Below are 25671 nucleotides of genomic sequence, written 5' to 3' on the forward strand. Positions count from 1 at the left end.
TTAGTTTATGATTTATCTGATCAATCAAGCCCCACTGGCGAAACTTACTGGGCCGTCGTACTCGCACGGGTCGTCGAAGCGCATTGTCCGAAAGCGCCGAATGTCAAGAGCCTGGCAAATTGAGATTGAGATTGCACCGTAGACCGTAGACGACGCACGATTCATGGACTTTGCTTATATTAATAATTGGAGCTCATGCTATGTTATGCCGACTTTTGCGGGCCACCAGCTATCCGTTAATGAATGCTGGGAATAGGTCGGACCCGGACAACCGCGGCCCGCGAAGACTACGAGGTAAAGGAGGCAAAGAAAGATGGAACAAAACTTAGCGGCCATTCCGTCGTATTCGGACGCGTATTCGGATGCATCAAAGATTACAGAAACATCAGTGAAAGCCGTGAACGGCCCTCGAGGGGAACAGTTGGAGTTGATGAAGGTTGAATCATTGCATGTCGTCAAACCGAGAAGCTCTTCCAGAGTGCCTGGGACGTCGTACAGATAGATGTAGGTAAGCCGCTGACATGCTTTTCGTCCCAGCTGCTCGGGAGGGGCGTGGAACGTGCATCCGTGAGCCACGATGACGCTTTTTGATTTTAGCTCATGCTGCCCCAGCACGTGATTTTGGTCACGTGATATTCGCCTAAACACCTCGTTACCTAAGCCGTCTGCCCCGTTGACACGGTGAGAAAAATGTCGCGTTTACCGTTGATCTCAAAGACAAACACCAACACCACCATCCAACAATGGCGACTTCAAATCAGGACCAGGGCCTGAGCAAGTATGTAACCCTTGTTAGTAGTGACGGATTTGAGTTCGTCGTCTTGCGCGAAGCTGCTTGTATCAGCGGCGCCATAAAAAGAATGCTTGATCCTAAAAGTGAGGACACTTGCATCTGCATATCACCTAGGTTTTTTAGGCAATATTACTGACACAGGAACCGATATGTAGGTGCATTCTCTGAGGCCAGAACTGGAAGATGCACCTTTGCAGAGATTAAGTACGTCCTCCATACTATTTCCTACCTATCGATCTACCGAACCGTGTTGGAGGGCTGCAACAGTGGGTGTTGAAAGGGCAGGAATCATCGCAGTCGATGATTATATCAAAGCATGTGCGGACAGACCCTCTCTCTCCACGGAGTGAAGCAGTGACGCTGGGTGACGCCTATACACTTGATCTGAGGCCTGGTTCTTGTCTTTCCATCGCTCGTTATGCAGCTCCCTTGTACGCGCAGTTGTTGGGAGCGGCATCCATGGCGAAATTCAACGCGCTTTTTGCAGATGTCGCTTTCTAGAATCGCCTTGGAGCATCCCACTCTTGGTCCTACCGCGTGCATGTTTTCTTTCAAGCAGACACCCACTAACCTGCTTGTTCAATAGTGGTATCGTCCTTGAAAAGGTTGCGGAATACTTTTGCTATCACTACAAGAACCGAGACAGGGAGGATGTCCCCGACATGGATATCCCTCCAGAACTGTGCCTGGAGCTGTTGATGGCGGCAGACTATCTAGACAGTGAGTCCCCAATTCTAGTAACGCGGTGCTATTGCTGATCTATCTCCAGCGTAATAAACGTCCGGCGTGATTGAGAAATGAATAATGATGGCGTTGGAGGGTCTAGCAGCTTAGAATGGGCATTTAATGGTGTTCCGGATTCGCTTTACAGTTACAGCCCGAATGAAACACTTTTTTCCGACACCTGACTGGCATTGTGAATTCCTTGGGAATCAATACAGTCCATCTGAGCATATGCGTTCTTCCTCATTACTCCATGGGTCGAACGTCTATAGAAGATGGTAGATCTAGCATCCCTCATATTCGGTCCATGTCTGCTTCCCCAAAGACCGTGGCCTTATTCCAGGGGAGATATGCCACAACCTTAGCAACGATATAATGAATAATACCGTGTGGTTGCACGGTCAACCATTTCAGAGCAAGCCTTTCCAGGGTGTCTACATTCCGTCTATGTTTATCTAGTATCCTTTTTCCTGTTTCAATTGGAGTAACCATCAGTTTCTATCCAATATGAATAACTTCATAGGTCTTCAATATTGGATCTAGAAACCATCGCCTTTTGTGGAAACCCATTAGAATCGTTTGCTCATTCAATTTATTCTCGTCCTTTACCCTAATCGAAACGTCGCATACTGCTGTTTTCCGCTGTATCTTGTAATTATGTTTTCAGTTAGTGCAACTTAGAAACATATGCGACACGAAACACGGGTTTCCTCGCTCTTTACCCGCAAGTTTCAAACCCGACTACTGAACCCCTCATTCGGGTTTGTCGCTTATTGTGAATTCCGCAATTCTAAAGATCAGACGAACCAACCCGATTTGGGATGATTTTGATACTCTTCACCCTTCGCTTAGGCATCTACAGCGATTCTACGCGTATCATATGATGAAGCAGTGCAAGCAACTACAGCCGCGCACCTTTAGCATACATGGTCTAGACCATTTCATGCAATATTTTATAAATCTTTCTTTCTTGGTCCCTTCATCTTCTCTCTTGGTCAATACTTTCTTTCTCTCGGCGCTGGCAGCTATCATTTTTTACGATTATCCACCGGCACTCCCGCTCTATTCAACTCTCTATAAAATCATCCCAACCGCATGCACAAGCATAAACATGTATTCATACACTCCCTTCCTCCTCCTTTGCGTATTTGCATCCGCGCAAGCCTCGGTCTTAAGCACAACAAACATTGCGACCGTCCTCGCAGGCGCCAAGTCCCAGAGCTCTCTCACTATACCGGCCGCAGCTATGGCTGCAATAGCCAAGCTTGGAACCGGTGGAGCAAACGCATCCAAGCTTAGTGCTGCCGATAAAACAGCAATTACAGATTGCGCAGATACGTCGCGAGCCAACAACACAAACAGCAAAGCTGGTCTTGGTGTAGGGACTGGGTCCGCGGGAAATATTGCATTGTGAGTATCTATCTCTGCATCTGTGTCCTAACAGTGTTTCAAATTGGGGGTGATGCTAATGCTTCTGCCCTGGATAGTGTCACCAATAAGGTTACAATTCATGCGTGTGAGAGTGCAGGACAGCAAATCGCCCTTGTGACCGGGGGACCTCCAGCAAGCGATACAGCTGTAAATCTATTGATTTCGAATGTTGGGGTTTTGAATGCGAATACCGATGCAGCTGGTACTGCGAGGAAACGAGCTGTTGAGTTTGCCGCATGAATGACTAGATTATTGGGCTAGTAAGGCTGCCATGGTGATACTCCATTGGGCGCATTCTCTAGAAATCAGGAGAAATGTAGAAATACATATTGCTGGACGGGCAAACTCCTTTTGGGCTCTTGAGCAAGATATGAGCGGCAATTCAAAAACAAAAAAACTTGCAAACTCCTGCGATTTCACTACTGACATGCATGCCGCCTTGAGACTCAATGAAGTGCAACGCCGACTGTCATACAGATCAGAAATGGACTAATGTCCCACTTCAGTTCGTGCATCCGGAAAAGTCGCCACACTGACAATTAGGTGCGTAAAGCCAGCAAACTATGTCCGTATACGGCAGACTAAAAACCAATCTCCGGAAATAAGCTATTCGAATCTTTGTATGTACCCTTTCATACAAGTTCCTATACCTATCAGATTGTAGCGGTAGTATTCCGAGGTATCGTGTCGATCGTCGCAAGCGTGCGGATCTACGGCAAACCCCTCCCCCACTTCCGGCCTCCATGAGGGGAAAGCTTAAGCTTACTCCTATTTAGAGGAACCATTGCCACATTCTCGTATTCATCCGGCAATCAAATAAAGGTCTTAGAATCCATAGAGCATATATTATAAGTTTTACTTTTATTCAAACTATTTGCATCCAATCATTAAAGTAATAGCCACCTCGACAACCCAACCCAGCACAACACAACACACCTAGATAATAGAACCCCAACCCCAGCAATATGGGACAGCATTACAAAGAAGTCTCGGAAGAAGCGCTCAGGCGTAGAGAAGCCGCAATTCCAAAAGAATATCTCCTTCCAGAACAATCCCTTTCCAATCTCCCGCGAAACCTTACAACGGTCCCTAAACAGTCTGGACATTTCACTGCAGAAGAACTTGAGATCATCGAATCAAACGCAGAAGATATTCTGCTTAAGATCAAAAACAAGATATGGACATCCTTGGAAGTTACCAAGGCATTCTGCAAGGCCTCCATGGTGGCACAGCAACTGGTCTGTTTCCCCTTTCCAAGTGTTCTAAATACAACATCAAGCTAATGAGAAGTACAGACAAACTGCATAACGGAGATCCTCTTCAAAGAAGCATTTGATCGGGCCAAATTCCTCGATGACCACCTCGAGAAAACAGGCCAGGTGATCGGACCCCTCCACGGGTTGCCCATCTCCCTCAAAGATTGCATGATCACGCCCCCGCACCCTTCGTCCATCGGGATGTCATGTTATGCAAACCAACCCACTGCACCTGAGCAAGAGACTATTCTTGTGGGCATCCTAGCCAAGCTCGGAGCTGTGTTCTATGTTAAAACTACGGTTCCTACTGCTATGATGATGATGGAGACTATCTCCAACGTGTGGGGTGAAACCACGGGTGCTTACCACAGCGGGACGTCGTCGGGAGGCAGCAGTGGAGGCGAAGGTGTACTTTTGGCAATGAGAGGCAGCCCGTTGGGAGTGGGCACTGATATTGGAGGAAGTATCAGAATCCCCAGTGCTTTCAACCATCTTTATGGTTTGAAGCCCACGTGAGCTTCTCCCAGGACCCTCTTCCCCCCTTGAAGTTCAACGGCTAAAGGACTCTACTTAATAGGTTTGGACGATTCCCCGTCTACGGCACAAAATCTGGCATCTCAGGCCAAGATTTCATCTTCTCAAACAACGGCCCAATGTCTCGATCCCTCGAAGCCATCAAGCTCTACTGCAAAGCTATTCTCTCCCAGGAAATCTCCCCTTGGCACCTTGATCCGAAGTGCCTCGCGGTACCATGGCGAGGCGACATGATCGCGCCCAAGGGACGAAAGCTCCGCTTCGGAATCATCTCCGACAACGATGGCGAGATCAGTGTTCACCCGCCCATCGTGCGCGGTCTAGCGATGACAAGAAAGGCCCTCGAAGCAGCAGGTCACGAGGTGTTCGAGTGGGCTCCTGAAGACCATCCCCAGATGACTGAGGATATGAACTCTTCATTCCATGCGCTCGGTGGCGCGGCTATCTTGGAGCTGACGAAAGAGCATAGTGAGCCTGTGTTTGGATCCATGAAGGAATATGAATCCGCGTACGATAAGGGCGAGCATGGGGTTCTTGGCCCGTCGAAGCTGAGGGAGATGATTACGAGGAGAAATGCGTATCAGAAGGCATATTTGGATCGCTGGAATGCGACTGCGAAGGATGGGAAGGAGGCGATGGATGGGATTATCGTTCCTGCCAGCCCGTGGACTGCGCCGCGATTGGGGTTCACGCAGGAAGTGTTCTGCGTCAATTACACTGGAGTTTTCAATATTCTAGGTGAGTACTACCCACCCCCTTCTGTGGTTTATATCTACTGTTGAGTCGTTGCTAATGAGCTGCGTAGATTACCCCGTCTGTACATTCCCCGTAACCTTTGCGGATAAGAATATTGATAAGCCGCGAGCGGATTGGAAGCCGTTGAATGAGAAGGATGCTGCTTTACAGGCGGATTACGATCCGGAGTTTTATCATGGCACGTCTGTCACTCTGCAGTGTGTGGGTAGGCGTTTGGAAGATGAGAAGGTGTTAGAAATGACAGGGATCATCGCGGAGACTCTGAGAGCGTCTTCTTAAGACGTGAAGTAGCTTCGATACAAATTTGTTAGAATAGTAGACCCCGATACTTCAAATAAGAACCTCACGTGTTTAATATGGCAAGGGTTCTACGATAGCCTCATAAGATTTCATGTGCCCCTAAATAGCCTTCCCCCCGTCGTAGCTAAATTTACACTTTGGAGCGGATTATTTCTCTATAATACTTCCATATAAAGCCCAATGGTGTCCCTTTGCTCAAGGACTATCACTCTTTCATATGATAGTAACCAGTTGAGCATGTTCAAAGGTGTATTCACTCTCTAGTCAGACAATAGTAACCAACTCCGCCTATTAGCGAAACAAAAGGGGGGCTATTGTCCAATTCGGCTCTTTCACTCACCGCGACAATAGCAGGTTTAACAATAGCAACCCCTGAATCAACAATTAAAGCAATCCAAACCTGTAGTATCAATAGTATCGCGAATTGAGAACAATGAGGTCTACTTTCACAATAGCAGTAACAAGCAGCTCGCTGGACAAAAGAATATCGTCCTTTCCTGTCTTTCCTCTCTTTCCTTTCCTTTAGTTGTCGTCTCGTCCAGTTTCTCAAGCACGCATTGACGGAAGTCTGTTGAATACCCAAAGCTTCACTTGAGATCATATCACCATACATCCATCACCTGTACCTCTGTGACAGAGTCATATTCCTTTGACACCGTTCCTTCGTCCAACTTCAGGGATGTCTACCACCACAGAGAGAGGAGTGCAAACCCGGGGAATGAAGAGAAAAGAAGAGGAGAAGCACGAGCAAGTTACCCTGTCCAAAGTGTTGAAAATCATATGTGCTAACAGCTCCAACAGGCTCTTGAAGCATGCTTTCGCAGACTTCAGCTACTTCCCAAAGCTCCCAGCAGAGCTCCGACTCATGATTTGGAAGTTCGCCCGTCCAGAAGGACGAATCATCCGCATCAAACCAAGAAGCAAACGCCACCTCCGCCTAAAGCACACCAGCCCCCTCGAGATGAGGGCCCTCTACTCAACCGCCAAAGTCCCCGCCATGCTGCACGCCTGTCTGGAGTCCCGCGTGGTGGCGCAGAAATGGTACAAACTCTCTTTCGGCACGACCCTATACGGCGAACCGCAAACTTACTTCGACTATGAGCAGGACGAAGTCCTCGTGTCGTGCAGTAAGGGCAATTCAGGCCAGTGTGATGGTACGGCCATCACATGGCTGATGCGCTGGTCGGAGCTCGCATTAAATCGACTCTTCCTCGCTGGAGAAGTCAGCCAGTCGTTCATGACTTGGCAATTTAACTCTTTCACCGGCATCACGGACTTGGTCCTGATTCCAGCAAATTCGCTCCGGGGGGATGTGGAGATAACGAAGGGTATGCTTCGCCCGCTAAAGGGTGAGCTGCCAGTGGAGATTAAAGAGGCAGAGGAGGAGGTGGAGGAGTGGTGCTCGTTTCTCAGAACCAATACCGGGATGAGAGTGAGCCGGCCTGAGTTCTCTCTGAGGACCGCGGCGATGGATGTTATACCGGAGAGGGAGGTAACGATCGAAATTTGATCGTGGGGAGTGGGCGGTGGAGTTCAAGAGAAGGTGAACGAGTAACCGGAATATCATACCGGGGTCATAAATTCAAGCTGATTGAAATGCTGCGATTAAATGCCCCTCTAAGAATATGCCAAATGTGCCCTAGACCACTTGATCTTGCATCACTAGAGAAGGAATGTAGCTTTCAGCTTTCGGCACTGGCCATAAATGCTGTCATGTTCAACAATAGGAAAAGGAGAGCAATGTCGTAATTTAGGAAGCTTGCGAGAGGAAATCCATCTGGGGAACATTCTCCAGACTCAGGACAGTAGTGACAAAAATTTCGCCAACTAAATCGCTGTTCACAGACATCTTAAGTACGCACCTCAAATTAAAGAAATACCAACCATGAAATTTAAAATTGTCAGCGAGATGCAGAAGCACGAAGTCAGGAGACCTCGCGCCTCGCTTAAACCCTCGTTGCCTTGCCGACGCCCCCAACCAAACCCCAAACCCAAACCCTCCATCGTCATCTCTCCACCCATACTATTGAAACGTCCCTTCCACCAGCACGCTCAAGAACCCGCCTTCCCATCCGCAAAAATGCCAGCAACCAGACGCTCGCGCGTCTCCTCCGGACCCGCAGCCAAAGGCTCCCAAAAAACCCTCGCCTTCACCAATAGCAAAGTCACAAAGCCGACACACGCCCCCACCGGCAAAGACGCCCTCCTAGCCTCCTCCAAACCCGCCGCCCCAGCTGCAGTAGAAGAAGAGGCAGAAGTAGTAGATATAGATGTCGGCCACACATCGTCCGAAGCCGCAACCGCACAACAAACCCGCACCGAACTCTCGGCGAAACACCTAAGCCCCTCGCACGAACGAGCATCCGCAATCAGCGATGCGCAGATCAAGAAGTACTGGCGGGATAGGGAGGCGGAGCGGAAGGCGCCGAGGGTGCACCAGCAGGATTTGAGTGTCGAGGAGAAGGTTCTGAGGTTGTTTGATATGAGTTCGCAGTTTGGCGTATGTCTCCCATGTCCTTTTCCCCATCCCTAAAAGGGAACCAGGAAAAAGAATGAGAAGGGGAAATGGAAATTGAAGTACTGGCTAATCTAATACGGTATTTTCTAGCCCTGCATCGGCATAGCCCGAATGAAGCGCTGGACGCGCGCGAGTAAACTAGGACTAAACCCCCCAATTGAAGTCCTAGCTGTGTTGCTCAAGGAAGCCGAGAAGGGGAATTCGACGACGACGGAGAGGGCGCATGTGGATGAGCTTATGAGCTCGACGCCTGGTGAGTGATCGGCACTAGGTGTTTAGTTTGGCGATGGGGCTCGATATGGTTGGCGAGCGTGGGTTTTTTGCTTTGTTGCTGCTGGTGTTTGGGTGGTGTTTTGGGAAAGGGGGGTTTCTATGTACAATGTATGTATGTGGGAGTTTGGCTTCGCTCGCTGGGACATGCGATACATACTTTCGTATAAAACTCGTAAAATGAGGTTGCGGGTGCTTGGAGATTGGCGTGGATTGCTACGAGTGATTGTTAGGAGATATCTCATGCACCTAGCTCGTTTTATGGTACACACGTTTATAATACCTATCACTCTCTGAAATTGTACGATCGTTGTCCAAGACAGGGAAGCACAAGATCCTAAATCCAATTAATGCAGTATCGTGAGATTTATTCTCTACATGATCATCTATGAAATAGTGTAACATCAAGGTCCAACACGCATCATTCCAAGTTTTAAATGCCATTAAGTTGTTTGTGCTACTGTAATTTTTGGGTTTCTACCAATTCAATATAGCGTGTAAAAGCCAACGCCCTAAACCTATTCCTTCAAATACTAATCTACATCTGAACCTCAACACGGCCCTCGCTACCGGGGGCACCGCTTTGCAAGCTTGGGAGCAGATAGGTAATGTCATCCCAAGGATGTCTGTACAGACCGGTGCGCAGCCTCTTTTGATCGAGGTAATGGGCAATCAAACCAATGCTGCGACCCAAGACGAAGAGACCGTTCAAGACACCCATTTGCAGGTAGTCCTCTGCCTCCTCCGCGCTGAACGCACCACAGTTGCGCATCAGATCAACGAAGCAGACCGCCACGGCACCGTCGACGTTCAGGATCAAGTTATCCTTCTTCGAGGTGGTCACGGATTCGACGGCAAGAGCATAGTCCAGCATCTTGCAGCTAGGGAAACGCTTCTTGACGAACTCCTTGACCAGCTCGACACGGAGATCCGGGTTGTTCCGGGACTTGACCTTGTGGCCAATACCGGGGATGAGCTTGTTCTGCTTGCGCATGGTATCGACGAAGTCACGTGGGCTGAGACCCTTGTCGAAAGCCTTTGTGAATTCCTCAGCGGCTCCATCAAGAGCACCACCGAATCTTGATCCGATGGTCAAGAGACCAGAGACAAGTGCGCTGATCAAATCCTTTCCTGCTCTTGTGGTGATGATGGTGTTCATGGCACCAGATACGGCTGGGCCGTGATCGGCAGTCAACATGAGGACCATCTCCAAGAACTTGCTGGCGTATTCTGGTAGACGACGGCGAAACCACAGCAGCGACATCACACCTCCAATGCCGATATCCTCCTTGAAGACATCAGAAATTGGCATGCCGGCGTAAAGCAGCTCTTGTCCACGGTCATCGGAGATGGTAGAGATGAAGGCAGCAGGCTTTCGGATAAGTCCGAGTTCTTGAGCCCAAGAGTAGTCCAGGGGAATCTTTGGTACGATTGGCTCTGGCTGTGGTACGATGGTACCCTGCTTGACAAGTTTTTGGTACACGCCAGCAAGAAGTGTGGACATCTCCTCGAAGGTATCTGGGACGAAGATTCCTGCATCCTTCATGGACTTGTTCTTGACGGCGGCGGTCTCGAGCTGAGAGTTGGCGAATGAACCAGCATGTCCGAATTGGACCTCGGTCTTGAACATGCTTGCGCAGGTTCCGATAGCCCATGCAACAATTGGCTTGGTGATTGTGCCATTCTTGACAGCCTCGATGACACGATATTCCTCAACACCTCCAACCTCTCCTAGGAGGAGCAAAATCTTGCACTCTGGGTCGGCCTGGTACCGAAGAAGATGGTCAATGAAGGTTGTTCCGGGGTATCTGTCACCTCCAATGGCGACACCTTCGTAGACGCCATCGGTTGTGTTGGCGATAATGTTGTTGAGTTCGTTGGACATACCTCCGGATTTGGAGACATATCCGACGGATCCCTTGCGGTACAGCTTGGAGGCGACAATGTTGTCCATCATACCACCAGTGTTACCAATCTTGAAGGATCCGGGCTTGATACCACCGACGGTGGCGGGGCCGATGATGGTAATGCCCTTCTTCTTGGCTACATGGAGAATCTCACGAGCACGCTGTGTCATAGTTAGAGACGGAATTCTTTTTTTTTTTTGGGAGGGAAGCTCGACTTACTCTCTCGGGCACACCCTCAGCAATAATAGCAATAGACTTGATTTGAGGGTATTCCATGAGCTCCATGGTGGAGGTGTAGACACTTCGTGACGAGGCGAAGTTGACGATGGTATCGACGTCGCTGTGCTTGGCCATGGCCTTGTCCACGCTCTGGTAGACGGGGAGCAGCGTCTCACTGGTTCCCCAGTACATCTTGCTCACGAACTGGCCGCCGAATGTGTAGATGATGCCGGCCACGGAAGGGGTCTTGCGCTTGCAGATGAAGTCGAAATCGAGCATGCCCTGGACGGCTCGAGGCTGCAGGCCGTAAACGAAACATCTCGTCTTGTCGTGGAAGAGTGTGTGTTCTGCGCGCGGGCTCAGAGGCCGGCTGGGAGCAGCAAAGCGGCGGATGTTGTCGTTGGCAGAGAGGCCGGCGGATGGAGCACCTGTGGCATTGGCAGCGCCGCCGTTGGTGGTTGGGGCAGGCATCGTGGGAAAATTAAGAGAGTCTTGGGAGAAGAATGCAAGTTAGCAATTGGAGGTGGAAGTGAGATTGAGGGTTTCGGGGGAGCTTGGATGATCAGGGCTTTGTGTATCCAAAACTCGGGGATCGCGTTGCTGGGACAAAGCTGGTGTAATTGGAAGCTGACGGGGGGGGGGGGGTGAGAAAAAGTTAACGTACATGGGAGGAGAATATGAGGAGGGCGACAACAAGACAAGCGGAGGGTTTTCTCTTTCTCAGAGAGCGAGGATAGGAGAATGTAGAGTGGCAGACGGGGGGGGGATGGAGGCAGGAATGAAGAAGGAAGAATTGAGGGATATCGGGGCCGAGACGGAGGGAAGGGGATTTGGGGATGTTGTTGAACACCGAGGGGATGTTGTATGTGGTGAGGGAGGTGGTGGTGGTGAGTAGTGGTGAGTGGTGAGCGGTGGTGTGCCGGGGCAATAATAATTGCTGGTGGTGGTGGTAAGGTAAAAGGTACAAGGTAAACGGCAAAAGGGTACCTTGGGCTGCGGTGCTGCTGCAGTTGCTGCACCAAGTACCGGCGGGCGGAATAGCGGCGGAGCGGGAATGCGAATGCGAGGAGGGAATGCGGATGGGGAGAGATGCTGCTGCTGCACACCGCGTACACCGTTCACCGTTCACCGTACACCGTCCCGGACAACAAAAAGTTATTCCTGTTCCCCCTTCCCCTTCCCCTTCCCCCTGAACAATAATAACAATGCAACGAGCAAATAGCTGAGCGCTGACACAATGTTGGGCCACTGGGTCGTCTGGGCCGTCCCCATCAGCAGCGTGATCCCTGCGAATCCCGACAACCCAAACTCCTTGCGCCGGTTCGTTGAGGAATTTTTGGGATTTGCGGGCGTTGGCTAAGCCTCTAGGCGGGGCTAAGGGGACGCTGCTGGGGGCGATATTCCGTGAGGGCCGCCAGGGCGGCCGCTGGTCTGGTCTGGCTGCGAATCCCATCAGCAAAAAAAAATAGTGTCGAGTCGAGTGTCGAGTGTCGGTGTCCGTAGCTCGTTGATGCCGATAAACGCTCCCACCGCAACACCAACCACCGGCACCACAGTAACAACACTCTCTCTCCAGGATACACTCACAATTCCCTCTCTCTCCCCCCCATCGGCATCCCCCCCAATCAACCCCGATCCCCATCCACATCCACCTCCCCAATCAACCCCAAATATACCCCCTTCGATACTCCGGGCTCTCCCCCAATTCCATCTCCCCCCTCAAGCTCTGCGAAACCTCCCACCTGCTACTCTCTCTTCTTGACCCGCCAGAAGAATCTCCCCCCAGCCCGCATTGCACGCCAAAGCTCAGCTGCCTCTGTTCTGTTCTGTTGTAAAAAGTCCGCCCTTGGTATGTGACCTCCCTGCATCAATAGCAATAGCAATTTTCTCCCTTTCCATTGGCACTGGCACTTTGCCGCATTCACCGCCCCGAGAAGTGAAGTTGGGCATTTGTTCGGCTCGATTCCCTTCGCTCGGAGTCCGTCTCACAAAAACATTCGAATCCCCTCAGTTGTGCCGGATTCGGATTCGGATTGATATCTTTTTTCGCTGTCCGACCCTGCTTTGTAGGGCAAGTTTCCCGAGCCTGTGTTCTGGATTGCGGATATTCAAGCTGCCCTGCATATTTGTCTGCATTTGCAGAGGAGCTCAGCATCTGCACACTACCAAAATCTCCATTCAAAGCAGTTCTCGTCAGCCAATTTCAACTCAAAGCACAATCCATTTGCACAAGACATCCGTTTGCTGACTTCAGGGAATCCACACAGTAAACTTACCTCACATCGCTCGCAATGGCAGCCAAAGCAATCCTCGAAGCCGACGGAAAGGCCATCCTCAACTACCACCTCACACGCGCTCCCGTCATCAAGCCTTCTCCTCTCCCAAAATCCTCCACACACAACGCCCCCCCAAAGCTCGCATCCCTCTACTTCCCAGAAGACGCCGAGGTCGCAGCCATCCTCGACCAAGCCGAGACCACATACCCATGGCTTCTCGCCCCCGGTGCGAAGTTCGTTGCAAAGCCCGATCAGCTCATCAAGCGGAGAGGTAAGAGCGGCCTCCTCGCCTTGAACAAGCCATGGCCCGAGGCGAAGGCGTGGATTGCGGCTCGCGCTGGAAAGGAGCAAAAGGTGGAGAGTGTGGTCGGTGTTCTGCGGCAATTCTTGGTCGAGCCTTTTGTGCCGCATCCAGAGGGGACCGAGTACTATATCAACATCAATTCTCAAAGAGAGGTATGTTCTTGCATTTTATTTCAAAAATGTTGGGATTGGTCGAGGAAGCATATTAGAAAGTGTGGTGCGGGATACTTGACCATGTACCCAGCTCGAAATTCTAGGGAACTTGGATTTTTTTTTAATTCCATATTTGGCAACCCAAGCGGGAGACAAATATTTGAGAATCATTTTCTTGCATGCAAAAAATCTGCTTCTTCCGGGTTACCACCACCTTTATGTGGCAGCTCGCTGGTACCGGATCCGGTTCGGTACCATGGCAGCTACGGGCGAGCGGAAGCTAGAGGCTTCATTTTCAGCCGACCCACACTCCCTATGATCCCCCATCACATCCCACCATTAGATTAGATTTCTGTACCTGGATTTCTATCTGCATAGCTGCTCCGCTATCAGGGCTTGTCTATGCAACCAGCCCGGTTACGGATGTTCCTCCGTCGAATGTTCCTTGTCCAATCAAATCGCCGTCTTCCACCATGACCCTACTAACCCTCTCTCTTCCTTAGGGCGATTGGATTCTCTTCACACATGAGGGAGGTGTCGATGTTGGCGATGTTGATGCCAAAGCCGAGAAGCTTCTCATTCCTGTCGATCTCTCCGAATACCCCTCCAACGACCAGATTGCTGCCGCTCTCCTGAGGAAGGTTCCCAAGGGTGTGCACAACGTCCTCGTCGACTTCATCTCAAGACTATACGCCGTCTATGTCGACTGCCAATTCACATATCTTGAGATCAACCCATTGGTCGTCATCCCCAACGCCAATGCTACATCCGCTGATGTCTACTTCTTGGATTTGGCTGCTAAGTTGGATCAAACCGCCGAGTTTGAATGTGGTGTTAAATGGGCCGTTGCACGGTCACCTGCTGCCCTCGGTATAACCGCCGTGAAGGCGACCGATGGAAAGGTCAACATTGACGCCGGACCTCCTATGGAATTCCCAGCGCCGTTCGGTCGTGAGATGAGCAAGGAAGAGGCTTACATTGCCGAGCTCGACGCAAAGACCGGTGCCTCCCTCAAGCTCACCATCTTAAACGCCAATGGCCGAGTATGGACCTTGGTTGCCGGTGGTGGTGCTTCCGTTGTCTACGCCGATGCCATTGCCAGCAGTGGCTTCGCTGATGAGCTCGCCAACTACGGTGAATACTCCGGCGCTCCTACAGAGACCCAAACTTTCCACTACGCCCGCACTGTCATCGACCTCATGCTGCGCGCCCCAATGCACCCTGAGGGCAAAGTCCTGTTTATCGGTGGAGGCATTGCCAACTTCACCAACGTTGCATCTACCTTCAAGGGCGTCATCCGCGCTCTGAAAGAGTTCGCCCCTCAACTGATCGAGCACAACGTCCACATCTGGGTCAGACGCGCCGGGCCCAACTACCAAGAAGGCTTAAAGAACATCAAGGCCGTCGGCCAAGAGTTGAACTTCGATATGCACGTATATGGCCCTGAGATGCACGTCAGCGGAATTGTACCACTTGCTCTCATCCCCGGCCGTCTTGCCGAAAGCAAGGTAAAGGAGTTCACTGGTTAAATTTAAAAAAAAAATGGAAATTTTTTAAGTTGGATTTCGGGGAATGGGGTTGATAGTTGATGGGAATTGTTTCTAGGCAGCCAGCTTGTGTCTGTCCTGTGCTACAAATAGAATCGTGGCCGGCGGATTCGGTGCCTAAAATATCATAAATAGAATACTCATAATTTGCCTTGTAATGATTCCAGTTTCTGGCTCTTGTGTATTTGTGTATAGGATGGGCGGTTTTTGTTAACATCACGATCGAGTATCACGCTTTTCCTGGTTCGTCCTACTACCTGCCCTGGGACGAACCGCGACAGAAACCACAGGTTTTTATCTTGGCTAAGTACGCGATTAGCTGCGTCTACTTAACACCTATCCAAACAAAACACCTATCCAAACAAAACACCTATCCAAACAAAACACCACGGCATAGTGGCCAACTGGAAAGCCGTCCGGTCATCTTTGCAGTCATGCTTAGGGGTGCTCCTGATGTAGTACTCCATTTAACGTCTCTCTCGGTGTCTAGGTAGGTAGGTACTCGCTCATCTACATAGCAACTATGGTAGTTGAAATAAACTATAGGATTATAGACTTTTGAGAAAAATGAAGTGGCAGTTTCTAAAGGGTATTTGATGGCCTCATGGCTCCAGGTCCACCAAGTAGGTTCACCAAGCGACACTATCAAAGGAAACGAAGCGGTGATTAACACTCACTACATCCCCAACAAGCCCGAGTTATACGTTGCTTTTCACTCTTCCCGGAGAGATGGGTTATTTATAGAGGAATCGGATACACTACGGCGATGATGAATTTATTGACGACGACAATCACATATTCTGGGATGAGGAATATGTAGACGATGGTGACGGAACAGTGGACACCACTGAAGGACACATGGTTCATCCCAACAAATGAGGATGGGAGGACCATTGCCAGTTCTCTCAAGATGCCATCGGTCGCCCGGGAATATAGATGGCAGTAATAGCAAAAAATGACAGCTGGAGAAGTAAATGACAGATCGTAGTGTAATTGGCAAATGTCGAAAGAACGAGGAGATATGAATTTTACTATTGCTAGTGAGTTAGTATAACTCCAATTATGGTAACACAGTACGCAGGTTTGATATGCGCCGGCTTGACTTCGAGGGCAGCGTTTAAATACCCAGTAGGCTGGTCTCTCACCTACGCCAATCATGGTCACACCGTACCCAGGTTTAATATGCGCCGGTTAATGACTTCCAGTGGCACTTGAAGACTGCCCTAACCTACGAGTCGTTATTGACACTATTCCCGAGCACCTCCTGCGCTTGTCTATAATTACCTCACTGGTCATCTTTCAGGAGAGTACTGCGGAATACATACACTAGTACGTAGCACTGCAAGCGTACATATCCCTCCATGAAAATGGATATCGGGATGACTTTGTTTAAGTTCACCTATACAATGCCTCGGAAGATTATTTTCCCAATCGTTCTAGGTGCCTATCATTACGGTAGAAGTTGTAAACTTCAGGGTCTCCTATAATCGAAGTAACATCCTCTATATTCGGTGTTGAGTTTCGAGCCTCAAGGGCTTATTATTAGTATTTGTTGAATATTCCGGGGTAAACGCTCAGCTCGACTGATCCTCCTTTATAAGCCAAAGCTGTGGCAAAATCGTGGGCCCCTATTTCGAGATCGCAGACTCGGAAAAATCGACGTCCGTGGAGAACGATGGTATTTAGTATGAGGCTGAGAAGGATCACGACGAGGGAGGCTCTTGAGCATGCATAGTTTTAAAAATATATAACATTGAATCAACACGATACCTAACAATAAGACCGTTGCGCTGATCGCGATAAGATTGCCTATCGTAGAAAAGGGAGCGCGAGGCTAGATTGCGTTAACGGGAGGAATGTCCGTAAACAGACGTCAAACATCGAAATTAAAATTTGAAGGTGGGATTTACCCCAGATGGGGCAGTCCGTGGGGGGGAGGCGGAGGCTATGGTGCAATATTGGGCGTTTCAACGACAAGCTGGTTGTTTCAACTTGTTTGCTTGGTATCCCGACAAAAGCTTCCATTAATAACAACCTTCGAGAAGTATTAACGAGATCTCATTGTTTCCTTGTGTAAGATAGAGTACCGTATCTGTAACATTGATTCCCTGATGATGTTTCGAGACGCATGACGAAATGAGGAGGGACGATTGTCGTTGGATTCGGGGGTCCAGTGGGGCTGTTCTGGCCGAGCAAACGAGCCAATTGGCATGCCTACTTACCCCGTATTGATAATTGGGCGGCTCGTTCGTCGAACCCCGAATAATTCGATACGAAGGTAAGCTTCCCGCGATAGTTACGCTTTCGTACTAGGTAGGTAGCTCCGTTGTGTGCCCGTGCTACAGGTAGCATCTCAATCCTCCCATCCTTCTAGCCTTCCTTTTAACTCTCCCTTCTTTTTTCTCTCCGTCTCCTTCGCTGGTACGGTCCGTCAGAATATCACACTCATTAGAACCCATTCTTAAATCTGGCTCTACGCCGAACCTAAACCTACCTTCGAATCCACTCGTTTCTTCTACGCTCATTTCGTTTGCGCCGACTATTGCGCTTGGCAACAGTTTGACTGCGAGCATACGAAGTACCGCGTTTTGTTTCACTTTTCAAGACATATTATACCTAGAGAAAGGAATTACTGCGACGATCAGTTGCAATTGAGTTTGGTCCGGATCGCAAAATGTTTACGAACACGGTACGTGGGGACCCCGCGCCTTGTCGCAAATATCTCTGCAATAATATGAAGCTCCCCACTATGGGCGTGTTTTATTGTCTACGTCGTAGAGTTCCCACCTGATATATTATGATACTAACATCTGGTGCTTTTTTCCAGCTGCGACTCGCGCTCGCTGCGCTTTGCGCCAGCACCGTCCTCGCTGTCCCATCCCTCGAGGCCAGAGGTGCGGATTTTGTCAACCCGAAAACTGGCAACCGCTTCCAGATCCTCGGTGTCGCGTATCAACCTGGAGGAGAATCAGGATACAAGCCGGAGTCAGGAGTTGATGCGCTGGCTGATGGGGAGGTGTGCTTGAGAGATGCTGCTCTCATGCAACGCTTAGGTATGCAGTTCGTCTGAGACAACACATCTAGATGGGACTAATTATGGCTCAGGGATTAATGCTATCCGCGTCTACAACCTTTCTCCTGAAATCAATCACGATGCGTGCGCCTCTATCTTCAATGCGGTATGTTGATACATACCTATCGATAAAAGCTAGCTCCTAACTTTCCATAGGTCGGCATCTATATGCTTATTGATGTCAATTCCCCCAAGATAGGCGAATCCTTACATCGTGAGGAGCCATGGACAACCTATACTCCCAGCTACCTGAACCGAACTTTTGCTGTCGTAGAAGCCTTCAAGAACTACCCAAATACTTTGCTTTTCTTTTCTGGAAACGAGGTTATCAATGACCTTAAAACTGGCGACGTCATCCCCCCTTACATTAGGGTAAGCTCTCCTTTCCCAAATGCCTCAGGAGTTTCTAACATCCGCAGGCTGTCACCAGAGACCTTAAGAACTATGTTGCGAAGCACTCCACTCGGCCTATTCCTGTGGGATATAGCGCAGCCGATGTCCGGGAATTCCTCATCGACACGTGGAACTATCTCCGCTGCACTACCACTGCCGACGCATCGGATCCATCCATTGCTGATATCTTTGCTCTCAACAGCTACTCGTGGTGTGGCGACTCATCGTTCAAGACTTCGTCCTACGACACTCTTGTTGCTGATTTTAAGGGGACTAACGTTCCGATTTTCTTCTCCGAATACGGATGCAACGAACCAACCCCCCGCATTTTCACAGAGGTCCCCGTCTTATATGGCCCATTGATGACTCCTGTTCTCTCGGGTGGCTTGGTCTACGAGTATTCTCAGGAAAAATCAAACTACGGTCTAGTAACCATCAACACGGATGGTTCTGCTAAGCTGCTCGCTGATTACGATACTCTACAAAAACAGTATAACACGCTTAATGTTACAGCTCTCCAGGGTGTTAAGGCAGTAAATTCCACGATAACGCCGCCCAAGTGCCAATCATCGATCATCAAGGAGAAAGGCTTCAGCAACAACTTCACGATTCCAGCAATCCTTAAAGAAGCACAAGTCTTTGTTGATAACGGTGTCAAGCTCTCCTACACCCCCAAATTAATCCCTGTGACAACTACGAAAGTCAGCCAGGTTGTGAAGCAATCTGATGGCACAACTATTGAAGGGTTGAGCATCACCGTCCTAGCCGATGATGAGAGCAACACTCCAAGTGGGCAAAAGCCATCATCCTCAGGCTCGTCTACATCCTCATCCTCATCCTCAGCCGCCTCACCTACAGCAAGCAAGAAGAGTGGTGCTGGAAGTGTGCAGGCTAGCATGGGTGCTTTGACTGTTGTCGGTCTACTTTTTGCAGCGCTCCTTTAGCTTAGAATAGCGCGATGGACTTTAATTTCCTTGTGTATATTTCTGCTTGACGTCGTTGATGAGACGTGTTCCGGTTGGTAACGTTGACTTCTTTGTGCATAGTTTATGATACCATTGATCAGGTGCGTCTCGGCACATGGGGTTGCAAATAGATACCTTGTTTGCGAGTCTTCTTCATCCACCGAATTAATAATAGGCATAAAAAGGCTTTAGACTTGTAGTAGACGGACTTTGAGCTCGTTAAGAATTTTCAGGCCCAACTTCATCGCGCTTGCTCCTAAAATTACATAGAGTGCAAAATATCTATATCCGCTCCCTCTACTGTTTTAGTCTCCTTTTTACGCTTCTCGGACAATAGCTCGGAATCTACAACGTAAATCGCCAATATATAGCCACCGTACGAAGTAAACCCCCCGTCGATGCGCTTCCCGGCCATAGCAAGCGGGAAGGCCCGCAAGTGTTCCCATTCAGGGGGGACTCTCGCTCGCTCGCTCGCTTAACCACGCGTGGCCTTCACTTTACAAAAGCTTCAAAACAAAAGATAAAGACAAAAATAATATTTAATTCCTAGAGATATTATGTATCAAAATGGCAAAAGAGTTCGGCCCGGTCGATTGCCTACATCTCTTGTCGATTTTTGTTGTTTGGTTTTGTCGATTTATTTGTTGTTTAGTTTCCCCAATTTCTATCGTCCCTGGCGAGCCCGTAAGTACAATTTGACCCGAGCCACTTGACCAAGTGTCACGCCCTTGTACTTCGGTAGCGGATATTTGTTTATTTTGTCTTATATAGGAGGTGTCGGGTTTATGCCCAGGCAATTGCTCACCGCCTGTGGTTTTGCGAGTGTGATCACATGAGGTCGATTATATGGTTACCTTAAGCTACCAGAATAATTGCACGAAGCCCAAATCCATCAACCTTTGAACAAGTATTGACGGATAAGGATTCACTGCGCTACTCGAGCCGCCCCTACTATTAGCTGCTATACCTCCGTGCCTTCGAATAAAGTACTCGAGCCTCCCCCCCCTACTACTCTTTGAGTTCGTGCCTACGCGGTCGTCTACCTCTAGATCCACAACTTGGTTTGTGCTGTCCCTTGTAGAGAGGACGAGGGCCTTATCGACGTTGGTTGCAATATTTGCCCCATCTAGATACGAGGTCAAGCTACTACGTGTGCTAGGGCCTTCCCTCAAACTGCTTTGGGAGCCCGTGCAGTGTGCATTGTTGCCCTTTTTGCCTGGCACTACGGTGGTTGCGTACCTAGTGAGTTAAGAAGGTACGTACACACCTAAGTAAGTAAACCATTCGTATATCCTGTCATCATTTCACCCCCGGTGCCCAATTTTCCTTCGAAGGCAGTTTCATTCACACTGAATGCGGTTACTCCTCTTTCTAAAAGTCCCTCTTTTCTCCGCAAATACTTGTTCTGTTTTGTTCCGGCACCTATCAACCGTATATTTCCCCGAAAGTGACGCGTCTTTGATACATATACAATTTAGCACAAAACTGGTCGATGCACCTCATTAGGGGGAAAGGTGATGTTATGCTTCTATAAATAAATGCCGAGCCTAGCTAGTTCGAATACAATAGGGTTTATTCATATTTCAATCTAGCGTGATTAAATAACCATTTTAGGGAGAACTTGATATTGATAGTGTGGTAGGAGATTGGTAACACGCTGTAGTCTGACAATATGCTATGAGATTGACAGCACTAAGCAGTACCGCTATAGTCTAACAGTTTAGGTCCAGGAATCGGTTGCTAAATGGTTTATCCACTTTTGCGACTCCGACGTCACCGGATCCTATCCGTTCCATTACAACTCCAATGACCGTTCCGTCTACTATGAGATTGGAAGCACCAAGTAACATAGCCCGTTATCCTTTAAACAAGCTCTGTAAATGTGGGTCTGCACACATAAATTTTGGTGAGTGCTGGATAGTATATCCTTATGAAGGCTCGGGATACATTAGAGACATGTATGTAAATGACCTTTAGAGCACCATTCCAAAATATTCTTACTCATTCTTTAGTAGTAGCAGCCTCTCTTGCTACAGACCTAACCGTAGGGACGGTATTGCATCTCTGAAGGAGATGATTCAAGAAGTTCCACAATCCCACAGCAGAGGCCCATATTTGGAAATGTACGAGGTGCAGTAAATTGGGAAGAAATCATAAATTAGGAGAGAAGGGACTTTCTTTTACACTCCTACATTACTAGACATTAAGAACCTAGTTGCGAATTGGCGGTATAATAAGCGTAACAGCCAAACCATCCATTCTGCCTATCTCCTATCCTCTTGCCAGTCGGTCAGCCGGCATAACCTCGCTCCCACGACAGTTGATATATATATTCAAATAAGTAGAAAGCAATTTAACGACAACCTAGCTCTTTAAGATACTCCCTACAAGCATCACACGACACCTCATCTCGGAGAGAAATATAACTAGGTCTAGCGACACCTTCGAACCGGTAGAGATTAGTTGGCTGTAGGCAACGAACTCTTTTGCTATTTTGATCCTTTTCCTTTTCCTTTTCCTTCTTCTTCGCTTTTTGCCTTGTTTATCTCTTGATTCTTTTTCGCTCTTTTTTTATAGACCTCGCTTCGCATTCTTAATCGGCAGTAAAGTAATTCCGCAGCACGAAATTCACGGCTCGGACGCAAAGACATGGCAAAGACCTCCACACGGGCAGATCTAGTTTATGTGCTATTTAACCACTTATCCTGAAGTAGCTCGAGGGCTGTTGGCCGCTTCTCTGGTTCCCATTGCAGCATTTTCCGTATAAAAGCCAGGAACAATCTTTTATTCTCTCCTTCGAGATACACTTCAATCTCCTCTAAAGAGTAATTCGGGATCTCTGCGAACCCTTTCCACTGGCCTAATAAAACCGGTTAGTGGAGTCGACAACAGGGTGGGCCAGTAGCCCAAGGAGGACTTGCCCTCATGATTCCAGTAAGCTAAAGTCTCATCGGCCCTTGGCAGAAAATCTCTTGGAGGAGGTCCAAGTAGAGCGATCATTTCGGCAAGCATACGTGCATTGGATTGTTTCCTGTCGCTACCTCCAGGATGGAACATGTGTTCTTCTTCGAAAAGATCCCAAACCTATAAACATAAGTGTAAGCCATATCCACAACACGACACCAACTATCTATTTGAAGACGGAATGTAGCTTTGGGATCATAGGGATTTCTCAAAACGTACCATCACACCGACATTCCAGATATCCGCTGCCGAATTCCACGGCATGCACAGCATTACCTCAGGGGCGCGATATACATCTGGTTGTATAAACCCTTCGTGCTGCCTACCAATGCGCGCCATACCCAAATCTGCGATCACGCACCTACCAATGCCTCTCATGTACTTCCGTAAATCAAAATCTCGGGACTTGTAAATTACTCGGTCGCCATCCACCTTTCGAGGACTCGGTTCTCCCCGCTCAGCCGCGTCCCATTCTTCAAAGACGGTTGGGTCAGAGCAGCTGAGCATAATGTTTTTAGCTTGAATATCTAGAATGGAGTTCAGTGCTATTACTCGCCCGCATAAACTCAATTATCACTTACCAGTATGTATAACATGAGCGTCGGAGTGAAGGTAGTCTAGTCCGGCGAAGATCTGTTGTAATGCGGTTTTCAAGATATCCTCGGTCAGACTTGTTGGGTTCAGCGTATTCTGTAGGTCGGAAAGGCTTGCCAAAAGTGGTTCCTGTACTAAACATTGATGTACGCCCGTTGGCCCCTCAATTTCAAAAGAGGCTTGCATAGTTCGAACGAAGAATGCTCCGCTATGCTTCGTTTGAGTGGCTGCAATATGTCTAAGCACCTGGACCTCACGATTCGGTTTTTGGCTGGCGATGCAGATTTTCAGCGCTACATAATCATGTTTCCTTGTCTATTATTAGCATGCTCGGAATGAGAGTGAAGTCGAGCTCACCCGAGGTCTCGACAGAACCAGACGGTCGAATTTGCGCCAAACCCCAATTTGCTGAGCACTTGGTACCGGTCTTGAAATACGTCTCCAATCCGAACTGGATAGTAGACAGACTTCTCATAATGTGGCATTTGCTCCTCTTCAAATTTAGTTACCCCGTCAAGGGTTCTGAACCCAGATGATCTAATCACACGTGGAGGCGATGCTGGCCTGCGAGATAAGCTACCAATTCTTTTCAAAAGAGCCCTCATCACTTAAAGGCAGTATTTTGAGGCAGCTATGGAGAAAAATATGAGCATATGCCATATGTCGCGATGCGGAACAAGGCGAAATTGGGAACTCCTATGAACGATGTATCTGGTGTATGTCGCCAAACCTACTTAGTCATCAAAAGTAATTGAGTAACGTGATCAACTTCCTGCCATTCCGTACCTATTTAGATCTCCGTAGTCGCGCGGTACAGCATCCTAATTTTAACCGTTTGACGCCGAGTTGCAAGTGTCACAGAGGTGACCCAGAAGTGACCGAGTTACCTCACCAAGCTATGCTGAGCCCTGGCTGCCTAGCTACCTGATTGACTGCCTGACCCTGGGCTGCGAAATCATACTGCCCAAGCCGCACGGCGCGGAACTACAACCAGTCCCCACGAACGAATGAATATTCGTGCTTGCGCTAACCCAGACACTGGGATTAGATATCAGCGCCTGGATAATGGCTACCTATCATTCACTACATTACGTTTGGCCAGCTGCGCGCCTACCATGTACAGCAATTAAGACTGTAGAATCTAGCGCAAAATGCATGATGATTCTGTATATAAAGTAGCTTAAAGCTGTGGTGAAATTGTCATGAACCAGTCAACCTTCTCTTTATTGCTTAATTTATCCAGCAAACATTTAGATTACCGCCATTCCTTCCTCGCAGCTCGTTTCAAAGTCCACAAGAATGAGCCATATCATTAAGCGGTTTATTACATTTGTCGGGAAGGTGAAACCGGAAGACGTCCAAGCAAAGAGCGGACAGAAGATGTATGAAAGTGTACTCAAGGTTGCTGAGCAACTTGAGAAAGAGGTAACTTACTACTCTAATCTAACTTCAAATATCTTGTTCCTAACGAATTGCCGATCACAGAACCCACAAATCAAGAAGGCAAGAATAAAGTCAGTTGTTACAAATCCATCTACAGCCTAGTGCTCATAAATAACTCGTCTATATCAACAGAGGCGCAGTGGCACACAAGTCTTCATCAGACCCGAATGACAAAAAAAAAGTCGTATCCTTGACTCTCATGACGGAAGGGGGGACGAAAGTCGAGGCTACACACATACATGAGGATGGTACATACAAAAGCAAAGACTAGGGCCGTCGTATATATTCTGCATTGCAATTGTTCTTTGACGCGTCCTTTATGTTCGAACAGGAAATATATTTGAATTGTGTTGCTTGCTGAGTCGCTATCAAGACAATCGTATATTGTTGCTGGTCAGCCAAATGTTAGGGACGGTAGTTGGGGGCCTTGAGGAGTCAGTGGACTAAATCTTGGGTATCATACAATAGCATGAGCAGGAGCCAAATCTATATTTTTTGTATCCTAGATAAGGCCTCTCGCCAGTTTCGTCCTCGTTATTACAAGGACCCGTGTGACTCGCATTTGCATTTTTCATCCAATGTATTATTTGCAAAACATAGGTGTTCTATCTTAATGTTGGAAATTGCTCATTTCCTTTTCCTTTTATAGATAACTTGTCGCCATGGGCGCACAATGGTACGTTCATTCAACCTACAATATAAATCTCGGATGGAGTACAGGGATACATCGGTGGAACCAACCAAGTTGAAATTTGAATTCATGCAACAATTAGAAACCACCTCATGGTTGGGTGCCATGTTACTTTGCGATTTAAACAAAATTGACGTAGTAAAATCTGATCTGCCTTGGAAAGACCGCATTATCGTCATTGTTTGCAACGAAAATCTGCCAAATCCGAATTTGCAAAACTTCTGAATGCCAAAATAGTTCTATTCCTAGGTAAGTTATCTTTATATTTGAATTGCGGTCCCTACTAATCAAATTATATCTTCTAGGCGTTTTGATGAAAATGTAGGAAGTTGATTGGGAAGACCAAGTGAAGTGTACATGTAATTCGTACATACCAAATAATATATCGAGTCAAGACTTATATTCAAAACACTAACCTAAGTTCAAAACTGGTGCGCACTCCAACATAGTTTACCTTTTAAATCTTTTTATTAAAGATAAGCCAGTCAGAAGTAGGCGGGAATCATATAGAACGTAATGTAAGTGACGAATAGGTAATCTACTAGGGCTATTCGGGGAGTGT

At 48.2% G+C, this 25671-nt stretch overlaps 9 protein-coding genes across 9 annotated transcripts; 7 read left to right on the top strand and 2 right to left on the bottom strand.

The window, feature by feature from the left end:
- Window positions 1-743: 743 nt before the first annotated feature.
- BP5553_04767 (putative Elongin-C) lies at window positions 744-1567 on the top strand (the record flags this gene model as incomplete). Its single annotated transcript, XM_032013390.1, has 4 exons — window positions 744-876; window positions 949-997; window positions 1380-1513; window positions 1563-1567. The coding sequence occupies 4 exons, from the start codon at window positions 744-746 to the stop codon at window positions 1565-1567; spliced, it is 321 nt and encodes a 106-aa protein (XP_031869990.1).
- Window positions 1568-2627: 1060 nt separating this feature from the next.
- BP5553_04768 (Uncharacterized protein) lies at window positions 2628-3187 on the top strand (the record flags this gene model as incomplete). Its single annotated transcript, XM_032013391.1, has 2 exons — window positions 2628-2926; window positions 3004-3187. 2 exons carry the CDS (start codon window positions 2628-2630, stop codon window positions 3185-3187), a joined length of 483 nt encoding a protein of 160 aa, XP_031869991.1.
- Window positions 3188-3912: 725 nt separating this feature from the next.
- Window positions 3913-5772, top strand: BP5553_04769 (uncharacterized protein; the record flags this gene model as incomplete). The annotated part of the gene is made up of 4 exons (XM_032013392.1): window positions 3913-4185; window positions 4243-4715; window positions 4781-5475; window positions 5543-5772. 4 exons carry the CDS (start codon window positions 3913-3915, stop codon window positions 5770-5772), a joined length of 1671 nt encoding a protein of 556 aa, XP_031869992.1.
- Window positions 5773-6472: 700 nt separating this feature from the next.
- Window positions 6473-7303, top strand: BP5553_04770 (uncharacterized protein; the record flags this gene model as incomplete). Its single annotated transcript, XM_032013393.1, has 1 exon — window positions 6473-7303. One exon carries the CDS (start codon window positions 6473-6475, stop codon window positions 7301-7303), a length of 831 nt encoding a protein of 276 aa, XP_031869993.1.
- A 375-nt stretch (window positions 7304-7678) lies between these two features.
- BP5553_04771 (uncharacterized protein) lies at window positions 7679-8572 on the top strand (the record flags this gene model as incomplete). The annotated part of the gene is made up of 2 exons (XM_032013394.1): window positions 7679-8293; window positions 8402-8572. The coding sequence occupies 2 exons, from the start codon at window positions 7679-7681 to the stop codon at window positions 8570-8572; spliced, it is 786 nt and encodes a 261-aa protein (XP_031869994.1).
- Window positions 8573-9119: 547 nt separating this feature from the next.
- On the bottom strand, window positions 9120-11178 carry BP5553_04772 (putative ATP citrate lyase subunit 1; the record flags this gene model as incomplete). The annotated part of the gene is made up of 2 exons (XM_032013395.1): window positions 9120-10649; window positions 10708-11178. The coding sequence occupies 2 exons, from the start codon at window positions 11176-11178 to the stop codon at window positions 9120-9122; spliced, it is 2001 nt and encodes a 666-aa protein (XP_031869995.1).
- A 1820-nt stretch (window positions 11179-12998) lies between these two features.
- Window positions 12999-14968, top strand: BP5553_04773 (ATP citrate lyase, subunit 2; the record flags this gene model as incomplete). The annotated part of the gene is made up of 2 exons (XM_032013396.1): window positions 12999-13439; window positions 13943-14968. 2 exons carry the CDS (start codon window positions 12999-13001, stop codon window positions 14966-14968), a joined length of 1467 nt encoding a protein of 488 aa, XP_031869996.1.
- A 2692-nt stretch (window positions 14969-17660) lies between these two features.
- On the top strand, window positions 17661-19396 carry BP5553_04774 (1,3-beta-glucanosyltransferase; the record flags this gene model as incomplete). Its single annotated transcript, XM_032013397.1, has 5 exons — window positions 17661-17675; window positions 17814-18039; window positions 18092-18165; window positions 18216-18431; window positions 18479-19396. The coding sequence occupies 5 exons, from the start codon at window positions 17661-17663 to the stop codon at window positions 19394-19396; spliced, it is 1449 nt and encodes a 482-aa protein (XP_031869997.1).
- Window positions 19397-22225: 2829 nt separating this feature from the next.
- BP5553_04775 (uncharacterized protein) lies at window positions 22226-23450 on the bottom strand (the record flags this gene model as incomplete). Its single annotated transcript, XM_032013398.1, has 4 exons — window positions 22226-22501; window positions 22601-22908; window positions 22963-23268; window positions 23333-23450. The coding sequence occupies 4 exons, from the start codon at window positions 23448-23450 to the stop codon at window positions 22226-22228; spliced, it is 1008 nt and encodes a 335-aa protein (XP_031869998.1).
- Window positions 23451-25671: the final 2221 nt, after the last annotated feature.

The sequence above is a fragment of the Venustampulla echinocandica genome (assembly GCF_003357145.1).
Source record: "Venustampulla echinocandica strain BP 5553 chromosome Unknown scaffold_2, whole genome shotgun sequence".
NCBI classification, from domain to species: domain Eukaryota; kingdom Fungi; phylum Ascomycota; class Leotiomycetes; order Helotiales; family Pleuroascaceae; genus Venustampulla; species Venustampulla echinocandica.